The 18,789-nt window shown below is 46.2% G+C and overlaps 1 protein-coding gene across 1 annotated transcript in view; it reads left to right on the forward strand.

The window, feature by feature from the left end:
- The window catches only part of Adcy5 (adenylate cyclase 5), a 146,827-nt gene that overhangs the window by 74,885 nt on the left and 53,153 nt on the right, over positions 1 to 18,789 (forward strand). Inside the window, exon 2 of the mRNA XM_034515086.2 lies at positions 17,965 to 18,114. Coding sequence (XP_034370977.1) covers positions 17,965 to 18,114 — 150 coding nt within the window. The remainder of the gene's footprint in view (positions 1 to 17,964; positions 18,115 to 18,789) is intronic.

Here is an 18,789-nt window from a genome sequence, read left to right on the forward strand (position 1 = left end):
GGCCTAGAGAAGGGAGAATCTGGCCACACAGGCCAGTCCTGGGATGGGGTTGGGGGAATAGCTGACAGTCTGTAATCCAGATTGTTTGCTATTCTCAAGCCTTTCCTTGAGCCCGCAGAGCTATCCACCCACTCAAGGGACAAACAAACAGGTCTTAGCGCTCATCTCTCTGGAAGATTTCTTCTTCGGCCCTTAGTGGCCATAGCAGGCACTATGTTCATCTGAGTATCTTTTGCTTGGTTTTGACACAGGTTCGGGCATTTCCACAGGTGGAAACCCCTCTGGGCCCCCATGTCACGATCAGGGTCAGGCAACACTGACTACAAGGATTCAGATATTCTAGCTTACCCATGAAAGGACCCATTAGCTTTCAATCCCCATTTCACTGGTTGGCTTAGCAGACAAGGGTTTGCTGGTACCTGCTGTGTGTTTGCCTCTGTTCTGAATGATGGAGACATGATAGGTTAGTACAGAAGCCAAGCCAGTCCCTGTGGAATCTTCAGCCATTTCTCACTGAGTTAGTCACTAGGAGCATCAGCATCACTAGCCCATGACACCTGTGCCCACTGTCTTGTTATCAGAAACCGTCAGCACCACCATAGAGATGAAGGCAGGCTTCATGACTTTCCCAAGTCACAAGGCTGGACTTGGCATGCCCTGGCTCTCAACAATAGCATTCCATCCATTGTATCTCCTTGCCTCAGGCACTCTCAGAACCCATAATTCCCTGTTGAAGTACCTGGCAGAGCTGGCAACTCTCATCCAGCCTAGTATGAGAAACGCCAGGCACCCCATTTGTCCATGAGGCAATGGACTTTATACAGGGCAGCCCTCACAGAAAGTGTTCCCAGTCTGTCCTCCATTTGCATTTGGATGGGGATGGGGGGCTGGAAATTCCCCTTTCTCTGTAATGACTTTCTTTTAAGCCTCCCCACATTTTGACTGGCCATGGCTGGGCATACAGCTCAGTTGGTAGAATCCTTACCTAGAATTCAGGAGGCCCTGGGTTGCATCTCCAGTGCCTATATAGCCTCTGGGTAATGATGCATGTCTTTAATCCCAGCCATTGGAGGTAGAGGCAGGGGAATCAGTAGTTCATCATTTGCTGCATAATAAATTTGAAGCTAGCTTGGGTTTGTATGAGAAAACATATTTTGCCATCCCTGGAGGTGAGGAGATGGGAAGGAGATGTAGGTGACTGGGGGCAGGAGACAAGTTAGGAATGCATGAGAAAGCTTGCAAGGTGCTGCCCTTCACCTGTGGGGTAGAAGCAGGAACTTGGTGTTTAGGTGGGGCTGCATTTCCCTCCCTGAACCCTTTCCCTCCACCCCCACCACCCCCATCACCCTCAGCTGTCACCACCGCTCACACAGAACAATGAACGCTTGTCTGATTCCGTGGAAGCAGGAGGAGGAAAAGCCAAGCCTGGGAGAGGATAATTGTTCTCCAAGTTGAGATTTTTTGGAAGAGAGAAACTTTATTGCACTTGGATTATAAATAAACTTCTCTCCCACAAACCTTCTTGCCAGGCCACAGAGCAAGCTCTTCCTCTTCCAGAGGTCAGAGAGCTGCAGAAGTCCTTGGTGGGTGGGTGAGGCCACTGTACAGCCTTTCCAGGGCGCCTCTCAGCCTGAGCCTCTCATGTACACACCACCTCCCTCAAACCCTATGCAATGTGGGAATGTATTTGCTTGTCTACACTGCTCCATCTTCACGGTTCCCACAGCTTCAGGGTGGTGAAGTGGAGCCTTGGCTTGGTATTGATTCTGAAGGGCTCTGGCTTCCTCTGGGATTCCCCACAGATCCAGGATGGGCCAGGTGGGTGTGGGCTATGGCAGCTTGCTACAATTCAGTGGTGCACTGGGGAGCCATCAGGGATAGAGCACAGGCAATTTGAAACTAGGGGTTTCAGAAGTCCCTATCATCTTACTTGTATTTTATTATATAGATAGACTGCAAATTGCCCTTCCTGGGCAGTCGGGGGCCCAGATGGGTTTTTCCAGGTGGCGAAGGCCTTTGCTGATCCCTACATCTTTCCTTCTATGTGTACATGGATGCTGACCTTTACAATGGAAAGGGACTTGCCCAGAGCTCATTGTTTTCAGATCCAAGCTTAGACACAGTGGCCGCCAGAAGACTTCACTGTTCACAGAAGTGCCCCTTCCCTGCCATGGGTTTTAAATTCAGGCACCTCCAGAAATTCTCCCATTTTGCAGCATGCTAGAGGTGTCGATGTTTAGCTTGGTAATGTATCTACATAAGCCTGGAGACATCTGTCATCACACATGTGTCCCCAACTAACAAGGTTAGATAGACCCTAAGTCTAATCTTGATCTTTAGCCCCACCTAGCCACCAGTTCCCCTTTCTACCACCTCATTTGCTGCTCTGTAAACGGCAAAGAGAGGCTGCCATTAACGTTGCCCCCTGAAGACTGATCAGAACCAGACAGGTGGACACGATCTTCAGAAATGATCCCTAGGGATAGACGGAGGCGGGCCACTCTGTGTCCTGACAGTGGGCCACCAGTTGCTGACTAGGGTACTATTCTGCAAGTCAGTTTATGGTCTGTCACTCCCCCACAGGCTTTCTCTTTGTTCAGTAGCAGTACCATCCAACAAGAACATAAGGAGAGCCACATGCACGGTGTTAGCTTTCCTGTTAGCTAAAGAAGCAAAAAATGCAGCAACAAATACCCAGAGGTGCAAGTAATTCTAAGTGCCCATGCTACATGTGGCTACTGTGGTGGATGGCGCGGCCCTGTGGGGGTCTCACTCTCCTCTCTGCTCTCTTCCTCCCCTCTCTCCATGCCATGGCTATTCTTGGCCTTGGCTCCCACATCACTTGAGGACCCTGAGATACTGGCCTTCATCCTGTACCTCTGCTGAGTCCCTAAGACTGCCCTCTCTTCTACCTGATCTTTCTATGAGGTCACCTGTGGCCATAGAGGCCAGTATCTCCCACAGCTCCTGATCCTGGCTTCCCTACCCTCCACTGAATTTCTCCCATTGGCTTCTATCATACATACCTGACCTTTTTTTCCCCTTAATGTCTGTTTATTTTTTGTGTTACATGTGTGGTATGTCTTACATGCATGCGGTATCTGAGCACCACATGCATTCAATGCCCATGGAGGCCAGAGACCAGAAGAAGGCAGTGGATCCCAGAATGTCATGAGCCTTCATCTAGGTGCTGGAATTTGAACCTGAGTCCTCTGGAAGAGCAGCCAGTGCTTTTAACTGCTGAGCCATCTCTCCAGCCCTAATGCACCCTTTAAAAAAAAATTAACGTTTCATTTATTCCGAACCATCTCTTCCCTGAATAGATGTAAGCCAAAGCCCCCTTTCCCTGGAGACATCAGCCCCCAACTCAGATCCCTCTAGCCTTGAACTCACTATGTAGTCAAAGATAACCTTGAATGTCTGCTCACCCTTCCTCTACCTCCCGGCTCTGGGATTACAGCCTAGAGCCGCCACACTCAGTTTTTGTGCTGCTGGGGGTTGAGCCCAGAGTCTACTGAATGCTGGGCAAGCACTCTGCCAATGTGGCTATGTCCCTTGCCTGTGCCATTTCTTGAGCTTGTTTTGGCCTCTCTACCTTGAGCATCGTCCTTCCTTTCTCTGCTCCTCCCGTTGTCAAATTTCTCTCCCTAATGTGTAGCTTGGGTCACACTGCCCTGGCGAACACTGGCAATGTCCGAAGCTGGGACGCTAAGGGAGCACGCTTCTTAAGCAAGGAAAGCAGGGTTCAAAATGATGTCAACGGTAGGATCACAGCCCATGAAAGCAAAGCAGAAAGCATTGAGAAAGGCCAGAAACGAATGAAAGGAAATGTTAATGCTGACTGTCTTTGGGTGGCAGTTGATTTTTTTCCCCCGTCAGGCACTGAAATTTTCTATGATGGACGCACATCTTATACTCTGAAAATTCAGTACACTTTTATATTTTTGGAAACGTAGCCCACAAGAGTCTTTACGACTTTGACCTTTGACATCATGTGCCAGCTTCTTCCCTTGACACAGACTATCAACTGGTGATCCAGTGCTAACCTTTGGCTGTCTGGAGCTACTGACTCTCTGGCCAGCCATGTTCTTGCTTCCTCTATCCCAGCTTGAGTGGTCTCCCTGGCATATGTGTGTAGCCTTGACTCGTTCTCTTCACTCCGAGGCTCTGACGCAAGCCCGTCCTTCAGCGCTTCTCCATGCAGTCTTCCTCATAGCCTCTGCCCAGCTGGGACTGTCTTTTCTGGCCTAGTTTTCCTCTCCCCTCTGGCTTGGTCTGCCTGGCTTTGTGAATGTTTGGGTTCTTGCCTCATCTCTGCACTGGAAGAATCGTTTTCTTCAGCCTGCCCCGCTCATCATAAAAAGCAAGAACTTTCCCTGTACTGTATATGTGTTTGTCTTCCTCTCCTTAAAGAGCAACATCTGATGGGAAAGTACTTTGTGGTCTAGAGAAGAGAAGACTTCTAGTCTTGCCATGAAGAGGCATTGTGTACTGGTGTTCGTGTTTTAAGTGTATGTGTTTGAGAAACCGCTCTTCGCACTGTGGGATACTAGAGTGTCTTCCCTTGCTTGATATTACATTTGGAGAAATCGTCCATGTTGCTAAATTTCCTTTAACTGAGACAAACAAAAAGACTGAAGCACTCCACGTAATTGTACCGGATTTATTTAACGGATCCTTAGTTGTTCAGTGTCTAACTGTGCTTGCTTTTTGAGGGGACAGTCTTCTCTGGATGAAAATCTGCCATACTGTGGCACAGGCGCCTTTGTCAGGACTGCCAGACCAGGGGCTTCAACCTTTTTAAGGTTCTTCAAACGTTCTTCACTAAATTGCTTTTCTGAAAGGTTTTTGCTGGTTTGTGCTGCCACAGCTAAGATGTGGGGGAGGGGTCATGGAGCCCTGTTTTTCTTGCATCCTCATTAATACTACCATGAAAAGGAAAAGAAACATCGTATTTTTATAGGCAAAATGCTGCAAAATTTCACATTTTTGTGTTATTTTTCTAACTCATTTGCCTCTTTCTTCTTCTTTTTTTTTTTTTTAAATCATTTTTGGTTTGGTTTGACTTTTGAGACGTGGTTTCTCTGTCATGGCTGTCCTGGAACTCTTGACTAGGCTGGCCTTGAACTCATCTGCCTGCCTCCGCTTCCTGAGCGCTGGGTTTAAACGTGTGTACTGCCACTGCCTGGCAGTTTTCCCTTGGAAGAATTTATCATCACATTGCTGATTCTTGTTAAACCCTAACCTGTCTCTGGACGGTTTGTAAATCTCTTTGCACATTAAGGATATTCCCTCACCTGGTTGCCCCAATCCTTGACTGAATATTTAGGAGATTAGCCTGATGGTAGAGGCTGAAGCTCGAGACACCTTTGACCCATATCCTCTCTGCCATGTCCACATCACTGACTCACACCTTTGGGTCCTGCAGGGTCGGGGCTGGATGGCCAAGGAGTGTGCTCAGTGTTCCTCTCAGGGCACCCGATCAACTTTAGATGAGTTGATTACAAGGCTGTCTTGCCTAAGTGCTGTTAAATAGAAGCCATGCTCTCTCTATGGGATTCATATACAAAGTCTGTGGTGTTCCCAGGAATCAATTAACTAAGAGATAAAAAACAAAAACTGTATAGCTGTGTAGGGCACAGAGTAAACGGTCTCACCTGTTGTCACCATTTGCTTTACAAATGCGAGAGACTCAAAACCACAGCAAGATAACATGTCATCCCTACTAATGTGACTGTCATAAAACATAAAACCAAACATCTGACAACCAGACAATGAACAAGGGACAGGGGAAACTTGTGAAGAAGGTGGCACTCTCCTACATTGCCCTAAGACTATGCAATGTTGCAACCACTTTAGAAACCAGTTAGGGGGCCCTGAAAAAAAAATTAAATGCCATTACCACACTACCAGACACTATTCTTGTGCATATATCTGAAAGAACTGAGAATATAACCAACCCCATGCAGGGATTTGCATATGAACGTTCATTGGCCATTTCAGTATTGTTCATGATATCAAAGGAGCAGACGCCACCCATGAGTCCATAGCTGATGGTGGCTGATAAAATGTAGTAGATCCATGCTTCTACTACTTAGCCATCTTAAGAGACAGAGCACTGATACCCATTATAGTGCAGATTAGTCTGAAAATACCATGCCAAGTGAGATGTGTCAGCTGTGAAGAGCTACCCAGCATGTCTGATTCCATGTATATAAAAAGGCCATAATAGGCAAATCTGTGGAGACAGACAGGAGCTGACTGGGTGTGGGTGTGGGAAGGAGGGTTCTAATGGGCACAGTGTTTCAGGGGAGAAGGTTGCAGGTGTTCTGTGAATGCACTAAAGTGCTGAATTGCACACTTTGAGAACTCCATGGTAACCGAATTCTATCTTCACAACACTGAGAACTAAGGGCAGCTCAGGTAGAGCGAGGCTTGGCCTCATTAGACAGGTGGTGGCCATTCTCACTCCCAGCAGCAGGTGCCTTGGAGAGCGATGTGGCAGCAGGGCCGGCCCCCAAGGATGCTCGTCCAATCTGGCAGTGGCTGCGAGGAGCCCCCACCTAATCAGTAGTTCTTTATGTGACCTGGGTTTGTGAAGAAAGCCTGGGGCACCTATGACAGGGTGAGAGAAAGTTGAGTGTTCTTTATTAAATAGAATAAAACAAAACTGCCTCTAAATTAAATTGGGGATAAATAGCGGCTTAGTGTAGTGGCGTGGGACTAGCTCTGAGCTTGGAGTGATGAAGCTGTGATCGTGCCTCTGCCACTGCTGTGGTCTGTTACCTCAGGCAGAGTCTCCGTCTCCCTCATTGGTAAAGCGGGATGATGGAGCCTGGCTTGTTTGTCTTATAGCATTTGAGAGGAGATACGAAGCGTTTTATGTGAAAAGTGTTTCTAAGCCTGGGAATTGTTGTCTTCGATCATTCCATGAGACCTGTCTCTCTTCACCTGTCTCTCTCTTCACCTCTTGATCTGTCTTGTTTCTCCTAAAATGATTTTAGAGTTCTATGTGTGTCAGAGTGTTTTTCCTGCACACGTGTATGTATGTCACCTGTGTGCCTAGTGCCTGGGAGGTCAGTAGACAGCATCGGAGGCCCTGGGAGTGGGGTGAATGGGTATGTGTGAGCTGTCACGTGGGTTCTGGGAACCAAACCAGGGTCCTCTGGAAGAGCAACAGATGCTTTTACCCACTGAGCCATCTCTCCAGCTTCTTTTTTTCCACTAACATTTTTACAAGATACTGGCAATGGACCTTGCTCATGCTGTGAGGTGGCCTTCTAAGGCTTCCTAGAATGTATGTAGGAGATGTTAAGTACTAATTTATCAGTAACTCATGCTTCAATTTTAGTAACAGTATATAGTTGCACCGCTACATACTGCCCTTTTTAGAATCATGCTATGCAGTGACTGTTTGCAGAGATGGTGAGGTAGCTGATGGACTGGGGTAGGTGATGAGACGGGGACATCCACAGTGAGTGTAGGTGGCTAATAGCAATGCAGGAGGCAGGGTTTTGGTTTTCTGTTTGTGGGGAGTCCTGACTGTCCTGGAATAGGAAAGTATATGGTGTCTATGGGTATTCTTCAAGGGTCTTTACACAGAGAGGCTGGAAGCCCCTCAGGAGATATGTTGGTTCTTAGATTCTTGAGCTGACAGGTGAGTGTGACAATCCCAGGGTAGCAGGATGCTAACACGCTGACATGGAGTGGAGAGAAGGCTGGCAGAGGTGGGCTTACTCTTTGGTCCAGAGCCCTAGGGATACAGCCATATGTATACATGTATACGTATACATATACATGTACAGCCACCTGGTATGGCTGCACATTAAAAGAGGTCACTACAAAAGCTCCCAAGCACAGATGGTGTAGAGTGGTAACTCACACCATTAATCCCAAAATGTAGGAGGCAGAGGCAAGTATATGTTTCTGAGTTCAAGGCCAGCCATATAGTGAAACCCTGCCTCAAAAACAAAACCACCACCACCATCACCATCTCCACCACCACCGCCACCACCGCCACCACCATCAGCAAAAAAATCTTTGCAAGGGGATGATTTTAGCGATGTCGCCATAGTATTAAAAACAAAAAGTCTAAAATTATGTTAATAGTCTTAAAAGGCATTGAGTGCCTAGTGGAACATGGTACAGTATCCAAGGAATCTTGCTGGTCGATTGTCTGAGCATACAATTTAAGATTCTCTTTCCTTCCTTTATTTGATTTGAAATCTTAATGGGACTCTACTGCAGTCCCCTGAGCTTCCCACCACCACTGTGTGGGACAAAGGATTGCCCGCGTAGGAGGGAGATGCTTTGGCAGGCTTGTCAGCTCCTTTTATTTGGAATTCATGTGGTTGTTAGCTTCATGTGTTTGTAAACTGGGAACGGTTGGTGACAGGAAGGAATGATGACTATAGACTAAGGTGGGAGGACACACCTATGGGAGAGGGCCCTCTCCTTCCCTGTGGCGGGAGATGAGTTCCTCACCTCCAGGGTCTGGAAGTCACCCAGTTTCTGGCAGCTTGGGTGAGGCATGGAAAGTGGCACCTTTCCTTTTTGGCTTGCACTTTGTTGGGAAGGTCTCCGACTGTAGCGTACAAAGACACTTCAGCTGTCACTACAGCAGAGGCAGAAGTCCAGGTGAGGTGATGTTGGGGGCTGGCCTGTGTGTTGGGGTCTGTAGGTGAGAAGGCAGCCACGGATGGGAGTGACAGGTAAGGATTGCCAGGTAAAATCTGGGTTCCTCCGTTCAGCCTAAATTTCAGAAAAACAAAGCATGGAATCCTATGTTTCATGAGATCTACTGCTAAAGATGATTGATACTAAAAGGTATTGGCTGTGGTTCAAATAACAGAATAACCTGTTTTCTGACCTAAATTGCCAAATGGTGAAATTTGAGTCTCTGGGGAACTCTGACCACTGCCACCACCTCCTCCATCACCACCTCCATCACCACCACCACCACCACCTCCTCCATCACCACCTTCATCACCACCACCTCCTCCTCCTCCTCCATCACCACTACTACCATGACCACTACCTCCACTTCCTCCTCCACTATCACCATCAGCTCCTTCACCATCACCTCCACCACGTACACCTATGCCTACACAAAATAACTACCATAACCACCACCTCAGTAAATTAACCACATAGCTGAGTCTTGGAAACGGGAGCCAGGCTAAAGAGAAAACTGCACAGGGTTTTTCCTAGCGTGGGTCCCTCTTTCCTTCTACTCTGCCCAGGCCTCGTTATTTCTCCTTGCACTTAGCCATGTGCCTTTTGCTGCGGTGCTGAGAAATGCCTCAGTATGGACAGCACTGCCTCAGGCCAGCTGCCGGGATCTCTTTCAGTCTTCTGCCAAAGCGACAGTGTATGAGCCCAGCACTATAAACCATACCTTGGCCCAAACCAAACCCACAGCCCGTGGGCAGCCAGAGATGGGGTTTCCAAAGTGAGGATGTTTGGGAGCTATTAAATATTCATAGGCCTCTCCCCATAGAATAGAATTCCAAACCATCCTCCAATGGTAAGGATCTTCCTGGTGTGGTCCTAGGCAGGTCCTAGGCCCCCTGGGCCTTGTCTACCTATTCCAGCTGCAAAGCTTGTGTGAAAAGCAGAGACCAGGGCAGGTGCAGAGCTGATATTTTGCTACTCCGTTGGAACCCCCTAACTCCATTAGATGTAATGTATGTGACGATCTTGTCTGCATATGCACATACATGTACACATGCATGCTGTTTCCCATGTAGTTAAATATGTCCCTTGAAGTCAGCATGGGGATGACCAACAGCCCTGTCATTTCAAAGTCTCAGCAGTCCTTACCACCGTACACTTATGACTATTTACTAATTAAGCCTTTTATAGTAGACAGAGCCTGCTCTTGCATTTTCTTTGTTCACCTCCATGGAGACACGAGGAGAGGCTCACTTAACAGACTTGGTTGATCGCTGTGTCAGTGGAGCAGAGCCAGGTAGCATTTGCATGGGCCATTCTTGTGTCCAAAGTATCATGTGTATACTAGGCTCCCCAGGTGCCCATAAGCAGAACTCCAGGAGGTTTGACTGGTGCCTCTCCTCTAGTCATAACCCAAAAAGAATACCTTCAGAGAGGGTTAGCATCGGTGAAGAGCTGTGTATACACCAGCCTGCTTCTCGGTGGATACTGGGAGTAGGCGGTGAGGCAAGCTTAGTGTCTCTCTCTTTAGTTCCATTTGGTGCATGACCCCCCTACACACACACACACACACACACACACACACACACACACACACACACACATCCATTGATCTTATCCCTGACCCTGAAACCGCAGTACCATTTTGGTCCTTGCTAGTTTGTGTTTAGTGAACAAGAGATGAAGACCGAGGCACAGTGCTTAGCAAAGCCTTTTGGACCCTATTGGGTTACTGCTACTGCTTTATCTGGATTTGCACAGACTGCTACTATTGGCCTCTGGACTGCAGGAAAGGCTAGATTACAGCAGGAGAGAGCAGGATTGAGACCTGGGGATTAGGACCCACAGGCTATAGCCCTAGCCTGCTGATAATTACCTTGGAGTCATGTCTTAAAACCCACTGTGGCCTCTCTTTCTGGCCCTAGAAAGATAAAAACCTACCTACCCCTCCTTTCTCTCCCTGGCCAGCTCCTCATATTCTCTCTTCTAGATATGACCTAGTGTTCTTTTTGTTTTTTAACCAAGGTAACTTATATACAATAAAAAGCATCTATTATGGGCTCAACAGATGCATGTAGAAATGTATGCACCAGCACAGTTTGAGATACATAATCAGTTTTATCATCCCAAGTGAGCTCCTCCTGCTGCCCCGTGTAAACACCCAACCACACTCCTACCCCATGTAAACATGCATCTGTTTGTAGTCCTGTGGTTGTGCATTTCCCAGAATGTCATCTCCATAGAATCAGGCTGCCCCCAGGTCTGGGCATCTCTGCCTCTTTCATTTTAGCATGGTGTATCTGGGTTGATCCATACAAGGCACAGCAGAGGCTTATTCTTTTCTATGATGGAGTGGGTGTCCACCAACAATCAAGTGCAGATTCTTTGTATCAATGTCTCTTCTCATTTCATTTGAGTAAACACCTAAGAGTGGGGTGTGGTGGTGGGAGATGGGGATTGCAGGGTTACAAGGCAAGTGCACATTTAACATTACCCAACATTGCAGAACTGTCTTCAGAAGTAGACATATTATTCCCAATATCAAAGTGTAGGACTTCCAGCTCTGTCATCTCTGTCTTTGGTATAGTAGTGCTTTCTTCTTTTCCTTCTGTTTTAAACTTACAGTGGCTTTGGCTGTCCTTATGGTGACAGCAGTAGCTTATTGGTTTTTAAGTTGGCATCTCTCTGATGGCTGCTGATGTGGGTAGAGTGTCATTGGAAGTCCTCATATGCCATCCACCTATCCTGTTGGACAAACCATTTAGTTAGCTGGGGTTTTGTTTGTTTGTTTGTTTTGGCTCTTTAAAAAAGATAAGCTATCTGTTTAATTAACGTTTGGTTTCAAGAGTTCTTTATTGATTTTGAGTTTAATGCTTTAATCAAATATATTATTTGCAAATATTTTTCCCATCCTGTGGCTCGGTTTCGTTTCTATAACTTTTTTTTAGAGATATTCTTAATTTTTTAAAAATTTATTTTATTTATATGAGTACACTGTAGTTGACTTCAGACACACCAGAAAAGAACATTGGATCCCATTACAGATGGTTGTGAGCCACCATGGAGTTACTGGGAATTGAACTTAGGACTTCTGGAAGTACTCTTAACCACTGAGCCATCTCTCCCGCAACGATACTCTTAATTTTAACAAAATTCATTTTTGTCTTTTTCTTTGATCATTTGCACTTTTGATGTAACATCTAAGGAATCATTTCCAAATGCAAGGACATGAAGATTTTTTTTTTAATTTTTTAAACATATTTGTATGTAATAGTGTATGACTTTAATCTCAGCACTTGGGAGGCAGAAGCAGGCAGCCTATTATTTTGCGTCCATGGTCTGCATAGTGAGTGCCAGGTCAGCAGAGTTACATAGTGAGACCATGGCCAAAAACAACTTATGGAAGAAATATTTCTGCTTATGGTTTTTCAGAGGGATGAGTCGGTCCTGGTAGGGTCAGGACAAGGTGAGGCATGGACATAAGTGACAGGCGTGACAGCAGAAGCAGGAATCAGGAGATCACATCTTCATCCACAAACATAACACAGAAGGCAAACTGAAGTGGGGCAGGACTGAACTCTCCACACTTGCCCCCTAGCAATGTACTTCCCCCAGCATAGCTTCACCTCCACAGACAGAGCCACCACTTAGTACTAGGTGTTTAAATATGGGAGCCTGTGGGACACATCTCTCATTCAAACTACCTCATATTGTCTCAGAAATGCTTATTATTTATTCTTCAACAACGCATACTCCTCAGCATCCGTACTCAGTGTCTGGCTCCATGTGATGCAGATATGATGCGGGTACCAGTGGCTGCTAACAGTGGCTGGGTCATACCCAGAAGACAGCCTCTCTCAGCTCTCCCCTCCCCATCTCCCCTGCTTCTTACACACTCTCTCTCTCTGCCCCTTCTTCCTTGATGGTCCCTGAGCCTTGGCTGGAGTTGGGGGGTGATAATGTCCCATTTAGGACTGAGAACTCTTCTCAACACTTTGGCCAGTCACGAGCCCGTGTTTGCTGCTCCCCACCACAAAAAGAAACTCTTTTGACCAACATTGGCAGTAGTACTCACAAATGGGTATAAACATAAATATTCAGAAAGCAGTTAGACATCTGTCCAGTTAGTGAAGCAACAGTAGTTGTTTCCCCTCCAGGGCCATGACATCCTCCGCCATGAGATTTTCTCCCTCAGAGACCTCTGTAGCGCTTCTTGGCACTTTGACTGGTAGCCAATCAGGAGGAAGTTTCTAGGTAGATTTCTCGACATCCTTCAATCAAAATGTGTTTTTCCTTCAGCAAGAGGGTTGTGACGGGCAGTGAAGAGCAATGACAGTAGCCTGTGCATTCTGAGATCCTCTCTGACAGTGACTTACAGAAAAATAGCCACACCATCGCTGAGATTTTCATTTAACAACCATGTCTTCTCAGGAAAGCATTGTCTGCTTGTGCAGGATACCCCCGTTCAAGCTCCTTAATATTTTTTTCTTAATTAGCTTACACAAGAATAGGTTTCCATAAGGCTTTTTGCATATTTTCAGTTTTGGTTAATCTGCTCTCTGCCCCTTCCTCTCTCTAACTCCCCTCCCTCACCCCACTTAAGCCTTCAGTCCCCAGTGTTCCTCTCCTATGGAACCCATATCACCTGGGTTCTAGCCCCTTCCTGACTTGAGGCCTCTTTCCCTTCCCCTTATCACAGGCTCTTTCTAGCTTTCTGACCTCTACAGATACTTCAAATTAAATAACAAAATGTAAACATTTAAAGCTAGAATATCTGGGCTGGAGAGATGGCTCAGTGGTTAAGAACACTGGCTGCTTTTCCAGAGGTCCACAGTCAATTTCCAGCAGGCAAATGGCAGTTCGTGATTCAGTGCCCTCTTCTGGTGTGCAGGTATACATGCAAACAGAACACTTATGTATGTAAACAAATAAATCTTTTTTTTTTTTACAAAGCTAGAATTTACATATGAGGGAAAATGGACCAAGCCAACTCAGTCAGTCAACAGGGTCTCAAGTGAGGGGGTGAGGATTGAATGAAAAAGAAAAAGTTAGACAAAATTATAACATGACTCCAGCCCGTACTGAGGCTGAAGCAGCTTTGGGTCTCTCCAGCCTGCTTTTACATCATTCTAGGTATATAAAAAACACACGGTCAGTTCTTAGATCAAAGACAAAGCAATCAAGCGAAGTAGGAAACAAGGAGATCACACAAGAAAGGAATCATGAGGAGTAATAAGTAAAAGGGTCACACAAGGGAATGAAGTAAAGTGGTAAGCAGGAGATCACATGAGGTAGTAATTCAGCAAAGGAGTAAGTATCTGAGCCTACTTCCTTGTCCAAGCCCAGTGACAAATGCCAAATTCCTAGAAGTGACACCAAAAGCTCTCAACAGAAAATATGTGGCACCTGTCTTTAAAAGGCCACAAAATGCATTTGTACGCTTCCTTGTAGTTTTATAGTTACAGCTATAGACTTGTGTCTTTTCAGCTCTTCACTTTAACTTTATATACGGTGTAATTTAGGGTCTAAGTTCCATTCCGTTGTATGGATACAACCAACCGTCACAGCCTCCCTTGTTGTATGGATACAACCAACCGTCACAGCCTCCCTTGTTGTATGGATACAACCAACCGTCACAGCCTCCCTTGTTGGAAAAGGCTCATCTTTCTCCCTTTAATTAATTGCTAATTTTGTCAGAACTCAACCAACCATTAATATATAATTTTATTTCAAACTCTATTCTATTGACCTATACATCTGTGCTCTCTGAATTACTGAACCCTTATAATACGACTTGAAGCTTAGTACTTTAAATCACCTTGGGTTATTTTGCCTGTTCTCATTGCTTTGACCATGGTCATGTTGTAGGTGAAGATTATTTGGGGTAACAACTGACATCTCTGTTTTCTAATATAAGACATAGCTCTCCATTTTAAAAATGAGTCCCACTATTCCTTTCATCAGTGTTCTGTAGAAAATATTTAGTTAGATATATAGTGTACATCATTTTCATGATTTTAATGCTATGTGAATGGCATTTTACCAAGTTTTACTTCCAATATTTCATTGCTTGTGTATAAAAAAAACCAGTTGCTTTTTATCAGTCTTATAGCCTATGACTTGCATAGGCTTGCATATTAATTCTGGTCATGGTTTCCTAGATTCATTAAAATTTTCTGTATAGATAATTATACTGACTTCAAATAGACAGTGTTATGCTTTTTTTCCCTCAAAATCTCCCTCCCTTCCTCCCTTCTTCCTTTTCCCCCTTTCATTGGGTCTTATTATGTTGCCCTGGTTGGTCTTGAACTCATGGACTCTGTTGATCTCCTGCCTCAGTCTCTTGAATAGCTAGGCTTTCAGGTACACATATGCTTCTGCATCTGGCTCCAATCTATATGTCTTTCTTTCTTTTTCTTGTCTTCTTGCATGGTCTGGGACCTCCACTACCACAATGAATGAGAATGATGAGCAGGGACATCCTTAACTTTTTCTTAGCCATAGGGGAGAACACCTGTCCTTCCCAGTAAAGGGTGTTAGCTGTGTTTGTATGTGTCATTGATCAGATTGACTTTACTTCCATTCCTAGTTTGGTGGGGATTTTCCCCCTAAGTTATGAGTGCATGTTATGTTTCGTCAAAGGCTTTGTCAGTAACTACTGTAATGCCATGTTGCTTTTTCTTTTTTATTCTGTCAATATGGAGGAACGCTTGATGCTTGAGGTTGAACTAGCCTCCATGACTGGGCTAACTCCCCTGAGGTTGTATTGTCACGACTCACTGACTTATCTGTGGTTAGCATACACTTTCTCCAGATTCTTCTGTATTGCTCCTGCCTTTGCCACCTGGCATCTCCTGTCTCCTTTCACAGACTTCCCCTAGCTAACATACCCTTCAGCTTTCACCTCTGCATCTCCAAACCTATTACTTAGTGGCCCCAGTGACTTACCAGCAGCCTACTCTTGGGCTATTGGCATGGTCACTGTCCTGATTTTACTGAAGGTCGTGGTCTCTTTTCTCCTTTCTTGTCCTTGGGTTCTTCTGTGTCGGCTCTGCCTTGCCTGGCCCCAGCCCCAGCTAGGTCTTTGTTCTCCCATATTTTGACTTATATCCTAACCTACCTTCTATTCCCTTTGAATTTGCCCTTATGAGTCTTGGAAGCCATGTGCTCATCCTGCATTTTGATTCAACAGTCTCTAATGGTTTTCCTTGTAGTAGGATTAGGTCTGGCTTTCTTAACCCGACCTACATATTTTCCTTCTGTGGATTTCTAGAGACTCTGAGTTATTTATTCAAGGACCACGTGCTTCTCATGACTGATGACTTTACTATGTGTCTGTCAATGCTCAGCTCACCTGACCTACCCAGGGGCCTCCTCATGCCTCCTCTGTGTAAACCCTCACCTCCACCTTTTTGCTTGATGTACATTGGTTTCTACTTTGTATGGCTGGTTTTCCTTCAGTTTTTAATGGCACATCTTCTCATCTTAGATGGTCTGAGTTGGTACAACAGAGTACCACAGACTAGGTAGCTTGTCAAATGAAAACCTTTGTTTCTCTCACTCTGGAGATTGAAAGTCTGAGGTTAAAGTGCTGGCACGGCTGGGTTCTAGTGGGTATCCTCTTTGAGGGTTTTATGTCTTTACACAATGGGAGCAGAGACAAGAGAAGAAGAGAACATCTCTTCCCATTAAAGCATTAAGCCTACTCATGAGGGGCCCATTCTTTCAATCTAGTCACCCCCTTATACCACCACAGTAGACATTTTAGGGTCACTCAAACATCCCAGATGTAACATTCTTTAGGTGGCTTGCTAGCTGCCATGGAGCAGGATTTTCTTCCTTTGTCATAAATAGATAGATTTATAGTTTCATATCTACATAAAATGCCAAGATTTGGTAGGATTTGAGTGGAAATTGGTAATGGTAACATTAGCCAGCAAAGTTGGGGCCACTGGTCACCTGAGCCTGCCCCTGCCATGGGGTTCAGAGCAATCTTTAGCTGTGGGAAGCCAGGTTGTGAAATGTGAGAGATAAATTCTCTGTGTAGAGCAGAGCAGATGCTCTCTGGGACATCTCTAGAGACAGATGGCTCCATAGCCAGCATGAGCCCATCCGGCCTCTGTGCCTTCACTGGGCTGGGGAGGATGTGAGTGAGGCTAACACAGCCTCAGAGTATAGCAAGGGAAACCTTCATGTAGGACGTACAAAGATCTAAGTCGAGGACAGAGACAATGGAAGCCCCAGAGGACTATGGGAGTCTTGTGTTACACCCATTGCTGGGAGGAGGGAAGCCCTGAATCACACTCTGAGATTCATATAGATAAGCACCTTCCTCACTCAGGATCAGGGGCCAGTGATGCAGGGCTAGGCTTAGTGCTCTGGGATTGAGTAGAACTGAAGGAGCTCCAAGTCCTTACAGCCCCTAAGCCTCTCTCCTGGCTTCTGTTCTGTGTCTCAGGGCAAGGGCAAGGGACCAGGTTCAGCATGTTCATATCCACAGAATGTCACTTGCCAAGTCCGTTCTGAAGAACCTCGGCCCACCGGGCTTGTTGGGTGGCATTCCCTTGCCTTTGTTGTATGTGTGTGTGTGTGTGTGTGTGTGTGTGTGTGTGTGTGTGTGTGTGTTGTATCATTTAGTTTTATCTTTGTCTCTTAGTAAATACTCTTTGAAACGACGCTTAGCCTTGTGTCCACTGAGCAGCAGAGTGGAAATGCTTTTCCACACACATGTCTGTCAGCATGGAGCAGGGAGTCCATAAAGAGCAGGGAGAAGGTAGATGCTGCCGTACAAGGCAGTCAGAAACCTTTGGCTGCTACAGAGAATGGAAGGCTGGGGAAGAAGGAATTGAGCCTCCTCTCATCCCCACTGGCCAGTTTCATCCCCCAGAGGGGTTATTATGGTCCTGTTGCCTGGACTCATGAGAGCCAATTTTTAGAGTAATAAATCAGAGGCCCTTTGTGCTATACCAAGGAAATTTTAATTTGAGGTATCTCTGGCATATTTGATATGATTATTCAGGAACTTAGGTCCTATGATGCTATGCCTCTGTCACAGGCCAACCAAGCTAAGATCTTTGAAAATATTAGAAAATATGGATGATTAAGTTTGACTCCTTCTAGTCTTCTGTTAACCACCTTGGTGTGTGTTTGTTAGTGGTTAGGTGTGAACTTGCTAAGATATGGACTCGGGGCTCTGTACTTTGGGGTCTGGAGGACCAGGGTCATGCAGGACTCCAGTGTTCATGCCTACTGTGTTCTTGAGTGTCATGTGCTTGTCTTCTCCCTCTGCAGCTTGTCTCCAATGTCCTCATCTTCTCCTGCACCAACATTGTGGGGGTGTGCACTCACTACCCAGCTGAGGTCTCCCAGAGACAGGCCTTCCAGGAGACCCGGGAATGTATCCAGGCTCGGCTCCACTCACAGCGGGAGAACCAGCAACAGGTGAGTGAAGAGCAGCCAGGAGGCCTGGGTGTCAGCCAAGGCCTGCTGCAGACAAGCGGCTGGCTTGTGATCTGCCTGTCCCCCAAGGCCATGCTCATCCCTCTGCCCAGTCTCTCCTCCTAGCAGTATTTCCTGCAGGGAGCCCAACTCTGTGGTTCCCTAGAATCCTGTCCCTTGTCTGTGGTCTCCTTATGTGGCCCTGTGGTCAAGCAACAAAAGCCTTTCCCTACCCTGGTCCCCCCCATGTGTTGAAGATGAGAGAACAGACAGCATTTCCATCTGCACAGAAGCATTTACCCAGGGGATGAAAGAGAGCGGCAAGCAGGGTGAGCCCTTGAGGGCCTCAGCTCAGCTTTTCTTCTCTATCCAGCTCTGGGTTTGGCTACTTCAGAGAAGAAAAATTGTCCTGTCTCTCCTGAGATGTTACTTGACCAGAGAGGCTGACCGTTGACAAGGCCACAGCTTTGTGGCAAGAGAAAACACTCAGAATTTCTCCAGAATAAGATGGGGTGGGAACTCAGGTTGACAACAAGGTTCTAGCTGTTTCTGCTCTAAGGGAGGAGGTTCGGTTGGGTCACCACTGCCCCCTTTCCTGCATGTAACACAGACAGATGGTCATCTCTCCCTGCTTCCCCCTCCAAAACAGTGTAAAGCTATGGTACCTCCTGACAGGAG

Source organism: Arvicanthis niloticus, chromosome 12, assembly GCF_011762505.2.
Source record: "Arvicanthis niloticus isolate mArvNil1 chromosome 12, mArvNil1.pat.X, whole genome shotgun sequence".
Taxonomy (NCBI): Eukaryota; Metazoa; Chordata; class Mammalia; order Rodentia; family Muridae; genus Arvicanthis; species Arvicanthis niloticus.